This window comes from Cyanistes caeruleus, unplaced genomic scaffold, assembly GCF_971803275.1.
Source record: "Cyanistes caeruleus unplaced genomic scaffold, bCyaCae1.hap1.1 HAP1_SCAFFOLD_65, whole genome shotgun sequence".
In the NCBI taxonomy this organism is placed as follows: Eukaryota; Metazoa; Chordata; class Aves; order Passeriformes; family Paridae; genus Cyanistes; species Cyanistes caeruleus.
This window is the reverse complement of record NW_028255884.1, coordinates 4,389,050-4,404,703: the sequence shown is the minus strand read 5'-3', so window position 1 is coordinate 4,404,703 and position 15,654 is coordinate 4,389,050. Positions and strand designations below refer to the sequence as shown.

The following is a 15,654-nucleotide window of genomic DNA, read 5'->3' as shown; positions in this document are numbered from 1 at the left end:
GTTCCTCAGAGCCCTGCAGGAGCACCGGGACTGCCCGCCCGAGGGGGTTTGTGAAACAAAGCCTCTCCTCCATCCCGTCTCAGCCGAGAAAGCTGTCACGGGGCCCCTGGTTCTGTTTTCCTGTTAATGCTGAAGTTATTGTTGTTTGTTTGCCTGGTTATAAATACTAATAAAGAACTGTTATTCCTATCCTCAGATCTCTGCCTGAAAGCCCCTTGATTTCAGAATTATAATAATATAGAGGGAGGGGGTCTACGTTTTCATTCCAGGGGAGGCCCCTGCCCTCCCTAGCAGACACCTGTCTTCCAAAACAAAGACAGATGGGGAGTTTCTCCATCCTCCTTACCCTTGTGGGGCCAGCAGTGCTCTTGGTTCCTCATGCTCTTTTTGTGGGGCCTTTTGTGTCTGTGTACCTCTGACTTAGGGGGACAGGGGATATTTGCTGCCCCCTTTCTGCTTCTGGGAAGCCTGTGCGGGCTCTTAGTCCCTCTCTGATTTGGGGGGTGCCAGTGTTGTCACCTTCCCGGCAGCCCCCGTCTGCTCTTTGTCCTTTGCCAGGCCAGGGGTGTTCTCTGTCCCCTTGCAATTTGTGGGGCTGGCACAGGCACAATTCCCCTCCTCTTTGGGGGGGCTGGCAGTCTCCTCTTCCCCCTCTGACTTGGGGGATGCTCTGGGCTACATCCATCACTTATTTTGGGTTGCCAGGTATTTATCTCCCTTCAGTTTGGGGGGCCCGGGGATCGTCTCCATCCTCCTCCAGTTTTGAGGGGCCTAGGAGAAGTCTCTGTCTCCCACCGATTTGGGGGGACTGGTGCAGGCTCCACCCCCCTCTGATTTTGAGGGACAACCTGGAGGAAAGGCACCAAAAGCTTGACAAAGTCTGAGGGGAACGCTCTGATTACCCCTTTTGCTAAGAGGTTCCCTTAGCTGAAGTTGGTAACCAGGACAAAAGTTCCAGGCCCGCAGTGGGTTTTGGGTTGTTTTATTTCCTGGGCCCTCAGTCCTGCGTGGGACACAGGAACTGGGTGCTGCAGAGGCTGCGCCAAGGCATCAGAAATGGCCACCCAACACCCAAGGGTGGTAGAAGATCTGCTCTAGCACTGGCCGGTCCATGGGGTGCTTGGACAAACACCAGCGGATCAGATGTTGGCACTCTGGGGAGAGAAGGCAGAAAGCGGCGCTCACTTGCAGAAGGCTCCTGCCCAGCTGCTCCCGGCGCCTGCAGAAGCCGGGCCACGCTGCGTGTGCTGGGAGCTGCCCTTGGCGGGAGAGCGGCACGGCAGGACAAGCGTCCCCTCCTTCAGCCAAGCGTGCCACACCCAGCCTGCCACGGGCCACCTGCTGCAGCTGGCCCTTGAGGGCACATGGACGTCCCGCGCAGCTGCGGGAGGGCCGGGCTGGGCTGTGCGGTGCCACCTGCCAAAGCCTGCCTGCTTCAGGCCGCGTACCAACCTGGAGAGACCTCCTGCGGGAAGAAGAGCTGCCCCAACACGGTGTCACGCTCGTTCTCGAAGGGCAGGAACCCGCACACCATCTCCAACAGCCGGCTGAATGCCGCACCCTGTGGCCCAGGAGGGAATGGGGCTGTGCAGTGCCTGGCACTGGGAGCAGGGCCCGCGGTCTGGGCTCACCGGCAAACTGTGTGCAGGCCCGCTCCTGGAGGAAGGTGCCACAACCGAAGTCCATCAGCTTCATCTCGCCAGTCTCCGGGTTGACGAGGAGGTTCTCTGGCTTGATGTCCCGGTGCAGGACACTGCAGGCGGTGCAGTGCCACACGGCCTCCAGCACCTGCCAGAAAAGCCAGCACGCCGCCTCCTCGCTCAGGAACTCTTGCTCCAGCAGGATGTGCAAGAGATCCCGAGATTGCTCCGGATGCTCCATCACCAGCATGAAGCTGTCAGGCAGCTGGAACCAGTCAAGGAGCTGGATGATTCTGCGGCAGCCAAAGCCCACCTTTTCCATCAGCAGGATCTCCAGTGGAACACAGGTGCCATTGGGCTGTGAGGAGAAGACAATGCCTCCATCACAGGACCTGATGCTGCCAGGAACCCCCCAAGTGTCCGCATGTGCAGCAGCCCCAGCCAGCGCCGGCCACCTTGCTCTGACCTGCTTCTAGGCTGCTCTCAGAAGCCCTGGCCTGGCCTACGAATGCCCGTCCAGAGCCCCATGGCAGCCTCAGACAGCTCCTCAGGTCTCACCTGCTGGTACAGAAGCCTTGTTGGTATTTGGTGGCTGTATGGGAGCAGCTTCCTGGAGATGGAGGAAACTCCCTGTTCCCTTGGGAATTGTCTCCTCCACCAGGCACGGGCTGTTGCCAGCTGGCACGTCCAGCACCGTCACCTGGGAGCTGTGGTCCGGCAGCTGCTGGCTCCAGGACACTTGCTGCTCCTCCCCCTGCTCCTGAGACGGCTCCCCTGGATCAGGCTGGGCTCCCACTTGGACCTGGGGGCTTTCCCTGGCCATGTCAGTGGTCAGGGATGCGCCCATGTTGTCAAGGTCCAAGGGAGCTGGGAGACCTGTCCCTGGGCTCTGCACCTTCTGCAGGCTGACAGGTCTGGCTGAGCCTCTCCGAGTGATGGAGGCTGTCAGAGATAGTGGAGGCTCCTGGCACCATGGACGTTCCCTGACAGTCTGAGTTTCTTGCACGGATGGCGGGTTTTCTCTGCTGTGCCATCCTTGCAAGGCTTGAGGCTCTCCCACCGATGTCCAATCTTGCTGGGAGCAGCCTCCTGAAGGGATGGCGGCTTCTGGAGAACCTGGGCGAGCCACAGCAGGGCAGGTGGCCTCACCTCATCAGCTTCTCCAGTTCTTTCCACAACGCCAGCCACATCCCAAAGAAGAGCGGCACAGATGTCCCATTGCGTGCCCAGTGCCGGATCATCACTTCCTGTAGCTCTTGGGCCACTGCCATGCAGGGACCGCAGCTGCTGGAGCTCTCCAGAGGGCTTGCGGGAGCACCTGGCCGCCGGCGAGGGGTGGCCCGAGGCCTGGAGAACCTGGGAGCCTCAGGGGCTGCTTGGTTCCTCCATGGGCCTCTGGGCCTAACCCTGGGGCGCTTCCTCGTCTGCCGCCTCCATGGTTTCCAGTGGCCACCGGCCCAGCAGCCAGCCACAGCGGCCAGCAGCAGGACAAGGGCAGCCATCAGGACGCCACCGTCACCCATGGCTACGGCACGTCCCATGGCGACTGCACTGGCAGCTGCGGGGGCTGACCTGGTTTATATAGGGCTGGCGTGGTGATGTCACAGTGCTGTGGCCAGGACAGCTGTGTGACATCACGGCCCTGCATCACACCAGAGCTCAACCCCTTTGTGACATCACGGCCCTGCGTCACCCCAGCCCTCACCAGTTCCACACGAGCGAGGAAGGGGCTCCCTGTGGGCACTCGAGCACCCTCTGGAGCAGAGGAGAAGGAAGATTCTTGTCTAAATAGGACACAGGGATGAGGAGGGGAACGGTGATGGTGTCACCTCCTTGCTGGCAGAGCATGGGACATGGATTGTCCAGTCGGGGATTGCAAAGTCCATGGACAGGACAAGCCCTGCTCAGCAACATGGAAACCATCGGTGTGCTGTCCACTACATTCCCATGCTGAATCCGAACTTGGATTCAAATCCAGCTCTGTGCCTCTTACTGGGAATTAAATGGATGTTATCCCATTGAAAACCAGTACCTTTAAAACTTTAGGGTTCTCTGACTTCAGGGAATTGAGGCGCAAAGAAAATGAAAGGGTATGATGGAGTTTGTGTCTGCCTAAAATTAACACTTTAATGAGAAATAAAATAAGCACAACGCCCATAAACCGTGCGCAGTATAGGGACAAACTGCAAAGACCAGGACTACGGGCAGACACAGAAATATACAGGGTAGGTCTGAGGGCAGAGACTGAGGGCATGGGTCCAACCACAAACTGGGGTTAGACATATGCAAAATACTGCAACAAATAACAACCAATCAGGGGAGAGAACCGGGAACATTCTAGATACATAATCTTATAAGGGGTGAGTCGATTAACATATTAACTGCCATAAGCCCTTTCTCTTTGCCATAACTTAAACAAATGCTTCCCAAGGCTTGAACTTAATGCCTCTTTTTTTTCTGGGTGAAATTCAGCTGGCTTGGATCCCCAGCGAGACCCATTCCCATATCACATTAGTCTGTTCTTCACCCAACACTCCCTGTCCCCGTTCATTTCACACTGGGATTTCTGCTCCAGAAGGATTCTCTGAGGGACACAATTAAAAGTCTCTCATGGAACAGGAGGATCCAGATTTAAGAAGTGGGAAAGAGTTTAACCCCACTATCTGTTTAACTGGTCCTGAGGGTGGAGACCTGAAGGAAACTCATGACTGGATTCAGGTCATAGATCTGCAGGTGCCAAGGAGATATTAAATTATCCTCCTTGGAATTAAAGCTGGGAATTTTTCTTTCTCTGGAGCAGTAAATTAGGATGTTGATGGGCCCCCCTTCTCTGCTCGCTCTGACCCTCCTGCCCCAGCCTCACTCGGTTCCATTCAGGTTCCTCCTGTCAGGGAGACTCTCCACACAGATCATGGCTCGGATTCCTTGGATCCTCAGCAGTGTTTCTCCTGGATTTTAGCCAGGGCTGTCCCTGGTTTTGGGGCAGGCTGGAGTGTGTGGAGCTTTCTGCAGCCACCGTTAGGGGTGTGTGTCTCCCTTTTCCCCAGCAATTTCCTTCTGTCTTCTCCTTCCTGACGTTTCTCCTCTCCACCTCTTCCAGCTCCATGCCATGTTGACAGGAGCTCAGAAAGAGCAGGAAAACAGAAACAAGCTCCACAGTGAATTCCTGGAAGAAAATCCATCGATGGCAGGGAGGCTGCTGTGGCTCCTTCCTGAAAATCGGGGCTGTTGGGAGCACGGCACAGGGTGTCCCAGGACTTAGAGCTGGACACTGAACCCTCCTGGATCTCCTTGGCACCCATCCCTGGTCAGGATGGTCCTGGATATCCTCCTGGATCTGCCCCAGGACGGTCCCTGCTCCCTGGGGTGGGATGGGATGGGTAGAGGACAAGGAATGAAGGTCAGGAGAAGAGTACAGAGATGCTTCTTGCCACTGCAGCAAGAAATTTGGTGCACTGAAAGCTCAGCTGGAGATGAAGGTGGCCAAAAATGTGAGGCACAATAAAAATTGACTTGTTAAATCCATTAATAAAAAAAAAATTAAAAAATAGAAATTACATCATCCCCTTCCAGGATGTGGATGGTCCCCTGACAAACACGGACACAGACACAGTGCAGGTTTTCTAATGCATTTATTGCCTCTGTCTTCAACACTCACCCCTCCCTTCCCAGAGGAAAACATGCATTGTACCAAGGGACACTGCAAAGTCCTTGAAGAGGGCAAGCCCTGCTCAGCAGAAACCAAACCACCCCAGACTGAACCACAGCATTCCCATCTTGAACCCAAACCTAGCACGTGCCAGCTCTTGGGAAGAGAGGAACCCCATGGCAGTGAAAACCAGAGCAGTGGGACAACCATGAGCGCTCTTTGGAATATCCGGATTTATAGAGCGGAGGCTCTGCAGAAGTTGGTCAGCTGCTATGAGAAAACTCTTGCAGTCCTCACCAGCCATTTCAGGAGAGCTCCCCAGAGACAGAGGAACTTCTCCTCCCTTTGTCTCTGGGGGATCTTCTCTGGCACAGAGTAGTGGTTGTTTGAAGTTGGTGCCGCTGCAGCGTCCTGGGAGCCAGGGCTTGACACAGGTGGCAGCAGCACTCTTCCTGATGTGCTGCCACTTGCTCCAGGGAAGGATTCATTGCAAGGGGCTGAGCTCCGGTTCTGATTTCCAGGCGTTTCCAGGCCATGTTCATCTTCAGGGATGAGCCAGGGCTGTGATCCCTGAATTGGGTGGGGCCGTGATGTCACAAAGGGGCTGAGCGCTGGGGTGATGCAGGGCTGTGATGTCACACAGCTGTCCTGGCCACAGCACTGTGACATCACCGCGCCAGCCCTATATAAACCGGGCCAGCCCCCGCAGCTGCCAGTGCAGTCGCCATGGGACGTGCCGTAGCCATGGGTGACGGTGGCGTCCTGATGGCTGCCCTTGTCCTGCTGCTGGCCGCTGTGGCTGGCTGCTGGGCCGGTGGCCACTGGCAACCACGGAGGCGGCAGACGAGGAAGCGCCCCAGGGTTAGGCCCAGAGGCCCATGGAGGAACCGAGCAGCCCCTGAGGCTCCCAGGTTCTCCAGGCCTCGGGCCACCCCTCGCTGGAGGCCAGGTGCTCCCGCAAGCCCTCTGGAGAGCTCCTGCAGCTGCGGTCCCTGCATGGCAGTGGCCCAAGAGCTGCAGGAAGTGATGATCTGGCACTGGGCACACAATGGGACATCTGTGCCGTTCTACTTTGGGATGTGGCAGGCGTTGTGGAAAGAACTGGAGAAGCTGATGAGGTGAGGCCACCTGCCCTGTTGTGGCTCTCCCAGCTTCTCCAGAAGCCGCCATCCCTTCAGGAGGCTGCTCCCAGCAAGATTGGACATCGGTGGGAGAGCCTCAAGCCTTGCAAGGATGGCACAGCAGAGAAGACCCGCCATCCGTGCAAGAAGCTCAGGCGGTCAGAGAACGTCCATGGTGCCAGGAGCCTCCGCTATCTCTGACAGCCTCCATCCCTCGGAGAGGCTCAGCCAGACCTGTCAGCCTGCAGAAGGTGCAGAGCCCAGGGACAGGTCTCCCAGCTTCCTTGGACCCTTGGACTTCAACAACATGGGCGCATCCCTGAGCACTGACATGGCCAGGGAAAGCCCCCAGGTCCAAGTGGAAGCCCAGCCCGATCCAGGGGAGCCGTCTCAGGAGCAGGTGGAGGAGCAGCAAGTGTCCTGGAGCCAGCAGCTGCCGGACCACAGCTCCCAGGACACAGTGCTGGACGTGCCACCTGTCAACAGCCCGTGCCTTGTGGAGGAAAAGATTCCCGGGGGACCAGGGAGTTTCCTCTTTCTCCAGGAAGCTGCTCCCATACAGCCACCAAATACCAACAAGGCTTCCGTACCAGCAGGTGAGACCTGAGGAGCTGTCTGAGGCTGCCATGGGGCTCTGGAGGGGCATTTGTAGGCCAGACCAGGGCTTCTGAGAGCAGCCTAGAAGCAGGTCAGAGCAAGGTGGCCGGCGCTGGCTGGGGATGCTGCACATGCGGACACTCGGGGGGTTCCTGGCAGCATCAGGTCCTGTGATGGAGGCATTGTCTCCTCCTCACAGCCCGATGGCACCTGTGTTCCAAAGGAGATCGTGCTGATGGAAAAGGTGGGCTTTGGCTGCCGCAGAATCATCCAGTTCCTCAACTGGCTCCAGCTGCCTGACAGCTTCGTGCTGGTGATGAAGTGTCCAGAGCAATCTCGGGATCTCTTGCATGTCCTGCAGGAGCAAGAGTTCCTGAGCGAGGAGGCGGCGTGCTGGCTTTTCTGGCAGGTGCTGGAGGCCGTGTGGCACTGCACCGCCTGCGGTGTCCTGCACCGGGACATCAAGCCAGAGAACCTCCTTGTCAACCCAGAGACTGGCGAGCTGAAGCTGATGGACTTCGGTTGTGGCACCTTCCTCCAGGAGCGGGCCTACACAGAGTTTGCCGGTGAGCCCAGAGCGCGGGCCCTGCTCCCAGTGCCAGGCACTGCACAGCCCCATTCCCTCCTGGGCCGCGGGGTGCGGCATTCAGCCGGCTGTTGGAGATGGTGTGCGGGTTCCTGCCCTTCGAGAACGAGCGTGACACCGTGTTGGGGCAGCTCTTCTTCCCGCAGGAGGTCTCTCCAGGTTGGTACGTGGCCTGAAGCAGGCAGGCTTTGGCAGGTGGCACCGCGCAGCCCAGCCCGGCCCTCCCGCAGCTGCGTGGGACGTCCATGTGCCCTCAAGGGCCGGCTGCAGCAGGTGGCCCGTGGCAGGCTGGGTGTGGCACGCTTGGCTGAAGGAGGGGACGCTTGTCCTGCCGTGCCGCTCTCCCGCCAAGGGCAGCTCCCAGCACACGCAGCGTGGCCCGGCTTCTGCAGGCGCCGGGAGCAGCTGGGCAGGAGCCTTCTGCAAGTGAGCGCCGCTTTCTGCCTTCTCTCCCCAGAGTGCCAACATCTGATCCGCTGCTGTTTGTCCAAGCACCCCATGGACCGGCCGGTGCTGGAGCAGATCTTCTACCACCCTTGGGTGTTGGGTGGGCATTTCTGATGCCTTGGCGCAGCCTCTGCAGCACCCAGTTCCCGTGTCCCACGCAGGACTGAGGGCCCAGGAAATAAAACAACCCAAAACCCACTGCGGGCCTGGAAGTTTTGTCCTGGTTAGCAACTTCAGCTAAGGGAACCTCTTAGCAAAAGGGGTAATCAGAGCGTTCCCCTCAGCCTTTGTCAAGCTTTTGGTGCCTTTCCTCCAGGTTGTCCCTCAAAATCAGAGGGGGGTGGAGCCTGCACCAGTCCCCCCAAACCGGTGGGAGACAGAGACTACTCCCAGGCCCCTCAAAACTGGAGGAGGATGGAGACTATCCCCGGGCCCCCCAAAATGAAGGGAGATAAATACCTGGCAACCTAAAATAAGTGATGGATGTAGCCCAGAGCATCCCCCAAGTCACAGGGGGAAGAGGAGACTGCCAGCCCCCGCAAAGAGGAGGGGAATTGTGCCTGTGCCAGCCCCACAAATTGCAAGGGGACAGAGAACACCCCTGGCCTGGCAGAGGGCAAAGAGCGGCCGGGGGCTGCCAGGATGGTGACAACACTGGCACCCCCCAAATCAGAGAGGGACTAAGAGCCCGCACAGGCTTCCCAGAAGCAGAAAGGGGGCAGCAAATATCCCCTGTCCCCCTAAGTTGGACGGGCACAGACACAAAAGGCCCCACAAAAAGAGCATGAGGAACCAAGAGCACTGCTGGCCCCACAAGGGTAAGGAGGATGGAGAAACTCCCCATCTGTCTTTGTTTTGGAGGACAGGTGTCTGCTAGGGAGGGCAGGGGCCTCCCCTGGAATGAAAACGTAGACCCCCTCCCTCTGAATTATTATAATTCTGAAATCAAGGGGCTTTCAGGCAGAGATCTGAGGATAGGAATAACAGGTCTTTATTAGAATTTATAACCAGGCAAACAAACAACAATAACTACAGCATTAACGGGAAAACAGAACCAGGGGCCCCGTGACAGCTTTCTCGGCTGAGACGAGAAGGGATGGAGGAGAGGCTTTGTTTCACAAACCCCCTCGGGCGGGCAGTCCCGGTGCTCCTGCAGGGCTCTGAGGAACACTCAGCTGGAACAGCAGGGATGAGCTGAGATCCTGGGCCGGTGGCTGAGGTGGATCAGCAGCTCCACGGCGGTGCCTGGCACTGCCACACGTCCCGGCAGGACAGGGGGTGTGAGGCCACCAACAAAGAGGGGAGAAGGAGAAGCAGCAGCAGCTCCGTGTGAGTGATGGCGAAATTCCCTTCTCCCCACCGCAGCAGCTCTGCACCCAACGTGTCCTTCTCCGAAGCTGAAGAAAGCCCACCAAACTGTCCCCGCTCTCCTCTTTTCCTGCCCCCCTTCCCTCCCTGGGCCCGGCCAAACTCTTTGTCTTTTGTCAATCACCCAGCAATTACCCACAGTTAGGCTGTCCCCACAACTAATGGGTAAAAATTCCACAGGCAATCCGGAATTAAAAAAAAAAAAGACACCTAACCCCCAACACCTGCCGCTGGCAATGACCTGAGATGGGATTGAATATAACAAAAGGGCCATGCCCAGACCCTCATGTTCTTTGATCCCACATCATGTCATTGCCATAGGCAGGAAAAGGTACAGGTGTCTCCCCAGCATGGATCACAGGGAACATGGATCACCAGGTCTCTGCCAAACTTGAATTTTCCAAGGGGGGATGAAGCTGGAGCAGTGCACAAAGCTCTTTCTGTACTATGGGGCATTTGCAGAGCTTCCCTTACTGGTGCTGCCGTTGGTGTTGGGTCAAGCTAGATCTCCAGGTGAAGCTCTTCCCACACAGGGGACACTCGTAGGGTGTCTCCCCAGTGTGGAGGCGTTTGTGGGTGTTGAGGCTGGAGCTGCGGCTGAAGCTCTTCCCACATTCCCCACACTCAAAGGGCCTCTCCCCAGTGTGGATGCGCTGGTGGGTGATGAGGTGGGAGTTGTGCTTGAAGCCCTTCCTGCAGTCGGGGCAGCGGAAGGGCTTCTCATCTGTGTGAATCCGCTGGTGCTCGAGGAGATGGGAGCTGGTCTGAAACCTCTTCCCACACTCGGGACACTCATAGGGCCTCTCCCCAGTGTGGATCATCTGGTGGATGGTCAGATGGGACCTCCGGCTGAAGGTCATCCCACATTTCTCACATTCATAGGGCTGTTCCCCGGTGTGGATCCTCTGGTGGCAGATCAGGCTGGAGTTCCGGCTGAAGCTCTTCCCACATTCCCCACACTCATAGGGTCTCTCCCCAGTGTGGATGCGCCGGTGGGTGATGAGGGTGTAGTTCTGCTTGAAGCCCTCCCCACAGTCAGGGCAGCAGAAGGGCCTCTCATCTCTGTGAATCCGCTGGTGCCTGAGGAGAGTGGAGCTCCTCTGAAACCTCTTCCCACACTCAGGACACTCATAGGGCCTCTCCCCAGTGTGGATGCGCTGGTGGATGATGAGTTGGGAGCTCCAGCTGAAGCCCTTCCCACATTCCTCACACTCATAGGCCCATTCCCCAGTGTGGATCATCTGGTGACAGATCAGGCTGTTGCTCTGGCTGAAGCTCTTCCCACACTCCAAGCACTTGTAGGGCTTCTCCCCATCCTGAAGCTGCTCATGGACCACCAGCTCAGAGCCCCGGCTGGATCTCCGGCCGCCTTCCCGGCACAGGGTGGGTCTTTCCTCCTCAGAGCACCCTAGGCAGCGTTTGGAGCCCCTCCTCCTGCGGGATCTCTGGGGATTTTCCTCCCCATTGGATTCCTGTGCCGTGGAGCTGCTCAGAACGGCCTCTTCCATGAGCTTCTCCTGTGGGGATTTGTCCTCCCTGGTCTCCATCCTCAGCTCCTTGTCTGGGGGAGGAAGGACAAGGAGAGGATGGGATTTGCCTCCGTGCCAGAGGGAAGGGGAAGGAGATCCCCCCAGTGCGTCCCCGGCAGGACGGCGTCGGCAGCGGGGTTGTCCTGCAGCCGGGGGCCAGGCTGGGCTGGGAGATGGAGCAGGAGAGAGGGGGAAAGGGGCACTGACTTCCTCCTCACCTGCCTCGGTGTCCTGGGACATCTTCCTCTTCCTCACAGCCTCCTTCTCCATCCAGCCAAGGTTTGGGAATGGGAAATCCTGGTTTGGGGAAATACAAGGGATGAGGACATTGAGTTTGCAGGTCCCTCTGTCAAAGCTCATCTCTAGAAGTCACCGGACATCTGGGGTCCATAAAACCTCCAAAAAACACCAATATTCAGCTCTGAAAATGCCTCCCAGGAGTTCCCCATCTCTAGTCTCCCCTGTCTTCAAGAAGAGAAGGTTCAAGGGTTCCCGCCTGTCCCAGCTGCTGGGAGTCAAGCTTGTACTAGGGACAACCTGTCTGCTCAGTCCCTACCATCCCCAGGCAGCTGGGAGTGCCAGGAATCCAAAAAGTTCCCCCTGTTTCCATTTCCCCACTTAGGGATGGTGAGACCCCCCAATGTCCCCCCAAGTAGGATCTTCCACTCAGCTTTGGAGTTCCACATTCTCCAAACATTCCCCGCCCGCAAAACAAACCCAACCCAGGGACCCCCCCAGGATATCCGGGCAAAGCTCCCACTCCCCCATCACCTGTGGGATGGTGGGTGATGATCCCACAGGAGGGGGCTATGAATTCAAGGAGTGCTCAACCTTGTGGTTCCTTCTCCTTTCCGTGATCCTCCTTTGTCCCTCCTCTTCCTCCCTCTCCTCCCCTTCCATCCTTCCTCCTCCTCTTCCTCCCTAACCCCACCTCCTTCTCCTACTTCCATCCCTTCTCCCTCTCCTTCTTCATCCCTCCTCTTCCATCCCTCCTCCTCCTCCCCCAGGAGCAGTGACACCCTCGGTGCCCCGTTCCCAAACCCCTCACAGCCCACGGCAGGAGCAGGGATGGAGCCGGGACAGGTCGGGATGGGCAGCGCGGGGCTCTCCGCTGCTCCCACCCGCTGGGGACGGGGGGAACCCGGCCCGGGGAAAAGGAGAGGGAAACTGGGAAAATTGGGGGCTGCAGATCCAACCTGGGGCTGGCTGGGGACCCTGGCTGGGGACTGCCAGCCCTTGGGGCTCCTCTGGGGAGATGTGGGACCGGGGAACACAGAGAGGGCTGGGGGATCCCAGGAGTGGCAGCACTGGCAGGGACTGGTTTGGACTGGGATCATCCTGGCAGTGGCTGAGATTGCACTGGCTGTGTACTGACATCATACTGGGATCATTCTGGGATCAGACTGGGATCATACTGGGATCAGACTGGCAGTCAGTAGGAGCCTCCAGGGGGCAATTGAGACCAGGCTGTGAGGAACTGGGAATATGCCCTGCGCTCCCCAGAACCCCGGGATCGCCTCCCATAGGTCCCATGTGTCCCCCAGACCCTTCAGGATCCCCGAGTGCCCCCTCAGCGCCCGTTCGATGTCCCCCAAAGTGTCCCTGGATCGCTGAATGCTCCCAACCCCACAGATTCCCCTTCCACCCACTCCTGGGAATTCATCTCCCATCATCCCACAACACAGTTCCGCGCCCAAACCTCCTGCCGTGCCCCGCGACCTAAAGAGCCCGGTCACAGCTCCCCAGGTTCCCCCAAAGTGCTCCCGAGCCGTGTACATTCGCCCCAAGCACCTGCAGCTCGGACGCAGAAGTCTTCTCCAAGCGCTTCCCCACACCGCCGAACGCGCCTTCCGAGCCACTTCCGGGACTACAGCTCCCATCATGCTCCGCGGCGCCCATAGAGCGCTATTCCAGGCGGGACTTCATCTCCCGTCATGCCACGCGCCTCACCGGAACCCATTGGAGCTGCGTCTACAACTCCCGTGATGCTCCGCGGCCCCATTAAGCCTCATTATACCGGCGCCTACAACTCCCATCATCCCCCGCGACCCAGAGATTCCCTGTTACAGCCCCCCAAGTGCCTGCCGGGACCCCGAAGGGCCCCCAGATTCCCCTCCCTGACCTCCAAGTGCCCCCCTGGACCTCCAAGTGCTCCCCCGAACCCCAAATTGTCTCACAGAATCCCTAAATGCCGCTCCAAGTGCCCTCCCGGCTCCCCATGTGTCCTCCAGACCCCCAAGTTCTCTCTAAGTTCCGTCCCCCGACCCAAAACTGCCCCAAATGTTCCTCAGAAAAGTCCCCATGGACCCCAAAGTGGCCCCTTTTACCCTGTCTGAGAAAATGATAAAAATGATGATCAAAGGACTAAAAATATGTGTAATTAGCATAAAGAGGGAGAAATAGTGACCAATTAATTAATGAAGGGAATTGTGGAACTTGGAACCAAGGACCGATAATGTTTTTAGTTGCGCAAAATGTATCAATTCTTTTATATAAATATAAAAATTAGGTTATAAAAATACAGAATAATAGTATTATAAACTTAAAAATTTATTTTTATTAATTAATTAGTTTTTAATTATAAAGAAAAATTATAAAGAGAAATGTTTTCAATGTTTTGGGATGTCAGTCCCAGGTGGGCGATTTTAGACATGCTGAGGCTCGGGGTGAGGAGCAGGTTGTCCAAACAGGGGCAGCCCACAAGGGGCTCATTCTTCTCCCTGACCAGATCTCCTCAGGAGACATTCAGCATCAGGATTGTAAAGAGTAAATCGTGACCTCCTGATCAGTACACAAAGATGTTTTACAGTTTGAACAGCAGAATGTTGTCACCGTAAGGGGCCTTCTTTGTTAATATAGCTCATGTTGTGTCATGTTTGGTAAATACCAATGTTGTTGTAACAGCCTTCTTTGTTAAAATATTGTTATAAATGAAATTAGAATTTTGACAACTAGGTCCCTTGGGTTAATGGCAGTTTAATTAAAAATGAATACAATTTACTAAATTGAATAGTAATGTGGTATAAAAGAATACAGTTTAGTAAAATACTACAGTTTAATAAAAATTAAAATTTATATAAATAATCTGCTAGTAATTAAGTATGATTAAAGCATAAGCAAAACTGACCAGGGTACAGAGGCTTCCCACCCTGCCTCATGTTCAAAACAAAGCACTTCAAGCTAAACTTATATACTGTATCCTTATACATATTCCTTAATGTTTCCTCTAAGTTCCCTCCTATTTCAAGTTTTTCTGACTTTACATCACTTTTCTTCATGGCACATGCCTCAGTTGTTGTTAGGGGGTCTTCAGTCTTCTTTTGGTGGTCTTTTGGCGAAGGCTTCTCTTCTTCCTTGTTGTCCTTTGGATAACCTTACAGGTTTGTGCATACATACTGAGCATTGTGTTATGTAAGTCTATTAATTAGCCTTATGTTTACTCATCTTTAGGCCCAATGCCTAAATTTGTTCTAATTTTGGTCCATCTCAAGGCAATTTTGGTCTTGAGACACCATTTATCTTCTAAACTACATCCTGTACCTTAATTTTGACATGTAACATCTGCAAAGGGGTACATCTGCTTTGTAACACTGATTCTTGATTGTTTCTAATAATAACTTTAATAACAGTTACAATTTAGTTAGCACGAACCAATTCCATTTATTACAACTGCAAATACCCCTTATATCCCTTTTTATTGGTTTCCATGCTAACTGCCTTGCTTTCTTCCTTGCTATGGATAAACTTGTATTTTCTCAATTTCTTCTTTTGCTACCTCAATTGTTTGGCCTACAGATCAGCTGCTAAGCCCATCCACATTCAGCTCTTAGTCTTCAGAGGGAAACTTTGAGCACAGTGAGAATCTCCCAGTGTGCAGGAGAGTCCCTGTGTGCCAGCTGCAGCTGGGGCCTCAGCCATCTCCTCTCTCAACAGGTTCCCCTCTGCACCTTCACAGGAAAGGCCAACACCTCCCTCAGGGACACCTGCACCACACATTTCACATCTCCATGCCCATACGTGATGTCCCTGTCACAGCTGCATTACCAGCTTGCTGCTGTGCAGATGCTGCCACCACCCAAAGCAAGGCCCTGTGTCCCTGAAGGGACCCGCCCTGCTCTGTGGCCTGGACTGAAGGTGGGTCCCTCCTGCCAGGGCAGGGCCCAGCACAGCTCTTCTGTTCCAATAAAGAGATGGAGCTCTCACCCCAGTGTCTGGCTGGTACCACCAGCAAAGCCCACACAGCACCAGCCCTGGCTGAGCTCCATGTCCAGGAGCAGGCAGGGCTGACCCTGGTGTGGGCAGGCAGGAGCCAGGCAGGGGCTGCTGTGACCAGAGGCAGGGCCCCGAGGGGCTGGGGGAGTCTGTGTTGAGCATCCCTGGGCTGAGGGCACATTTCCTTCAGTGGCATCACCTGGGCCTGGACCTCCTCCAGTGCCATGCCCAGGAAAAGAGGCAACCATCAAGAGCATCTCCTGGGACACTGCCTGTCCAGCAATGTCAGCAGGCAAAACCAAGGTTTTGTTTAGCAATGACCCTTTGATGAAGTCAAAGATTCACAGTCAGAGCAGTCCTCTAGTACAGATGGGAGTACACTTGGGGCAGACATCTAAGGCCATGAGGTCACAGAAGGCTCTGGGGTGACAGCAGGCTGAGGTGACAGCAGGCTCTGAGGTCACAGAGGTCCCAGAGCCCCGTGGTTGCCCAGCACCACAAGGAC

General features: G+C 55.9%; 2 protein-coding genes across 2 annotated transcripts; one reads left to right on the top strand and one right to left on the bottom strand.

Annotated features, from left to right (window-relative positions):
* Positions 1-1,435: 1,435 nt before the first annotated feature.
* Positions 1,436-2,487, bottom strand: LOC111922623 (serine/threonine-protein kinase pim-1-like). The gene is made up of 3 exons (XM_086872447.1): positions 2,437-2,487; positions 1,628-1,998; positions 1,436-1,595 (listed from the first exon to the last, which is right to left on the bottom strand). Exons 1-3 carry the CDS (start codon positions 2,485-2,487, stop codon positions 1,436-1,438), a joined length of 582 nt encoding a protein of 193 aa, XP_086728573.1.
* Positions 2,488-6,717: 4,230 nt separating this feature from the next.
* LOC147647249 (serine/threonine-protein kinase pim-1-like) lies at positions 6,718-9,553 on the top strand. Its single transcript, XM_086872446.1, has 3 exons — positions 6,718-6,810; positions 7,207-7,573; positions 9,537-9,553. Exons 1-3 carry the CDS (start codon positions 6,718-6,720, stop codon positions 9,551-9,553), a joined length of 477 nt encoding a protein of 158 aa, XP_086728572.1.
* The last annotated feature ends 6,101 nt before the right edge of the window (positions 9,554-15,654 follow it).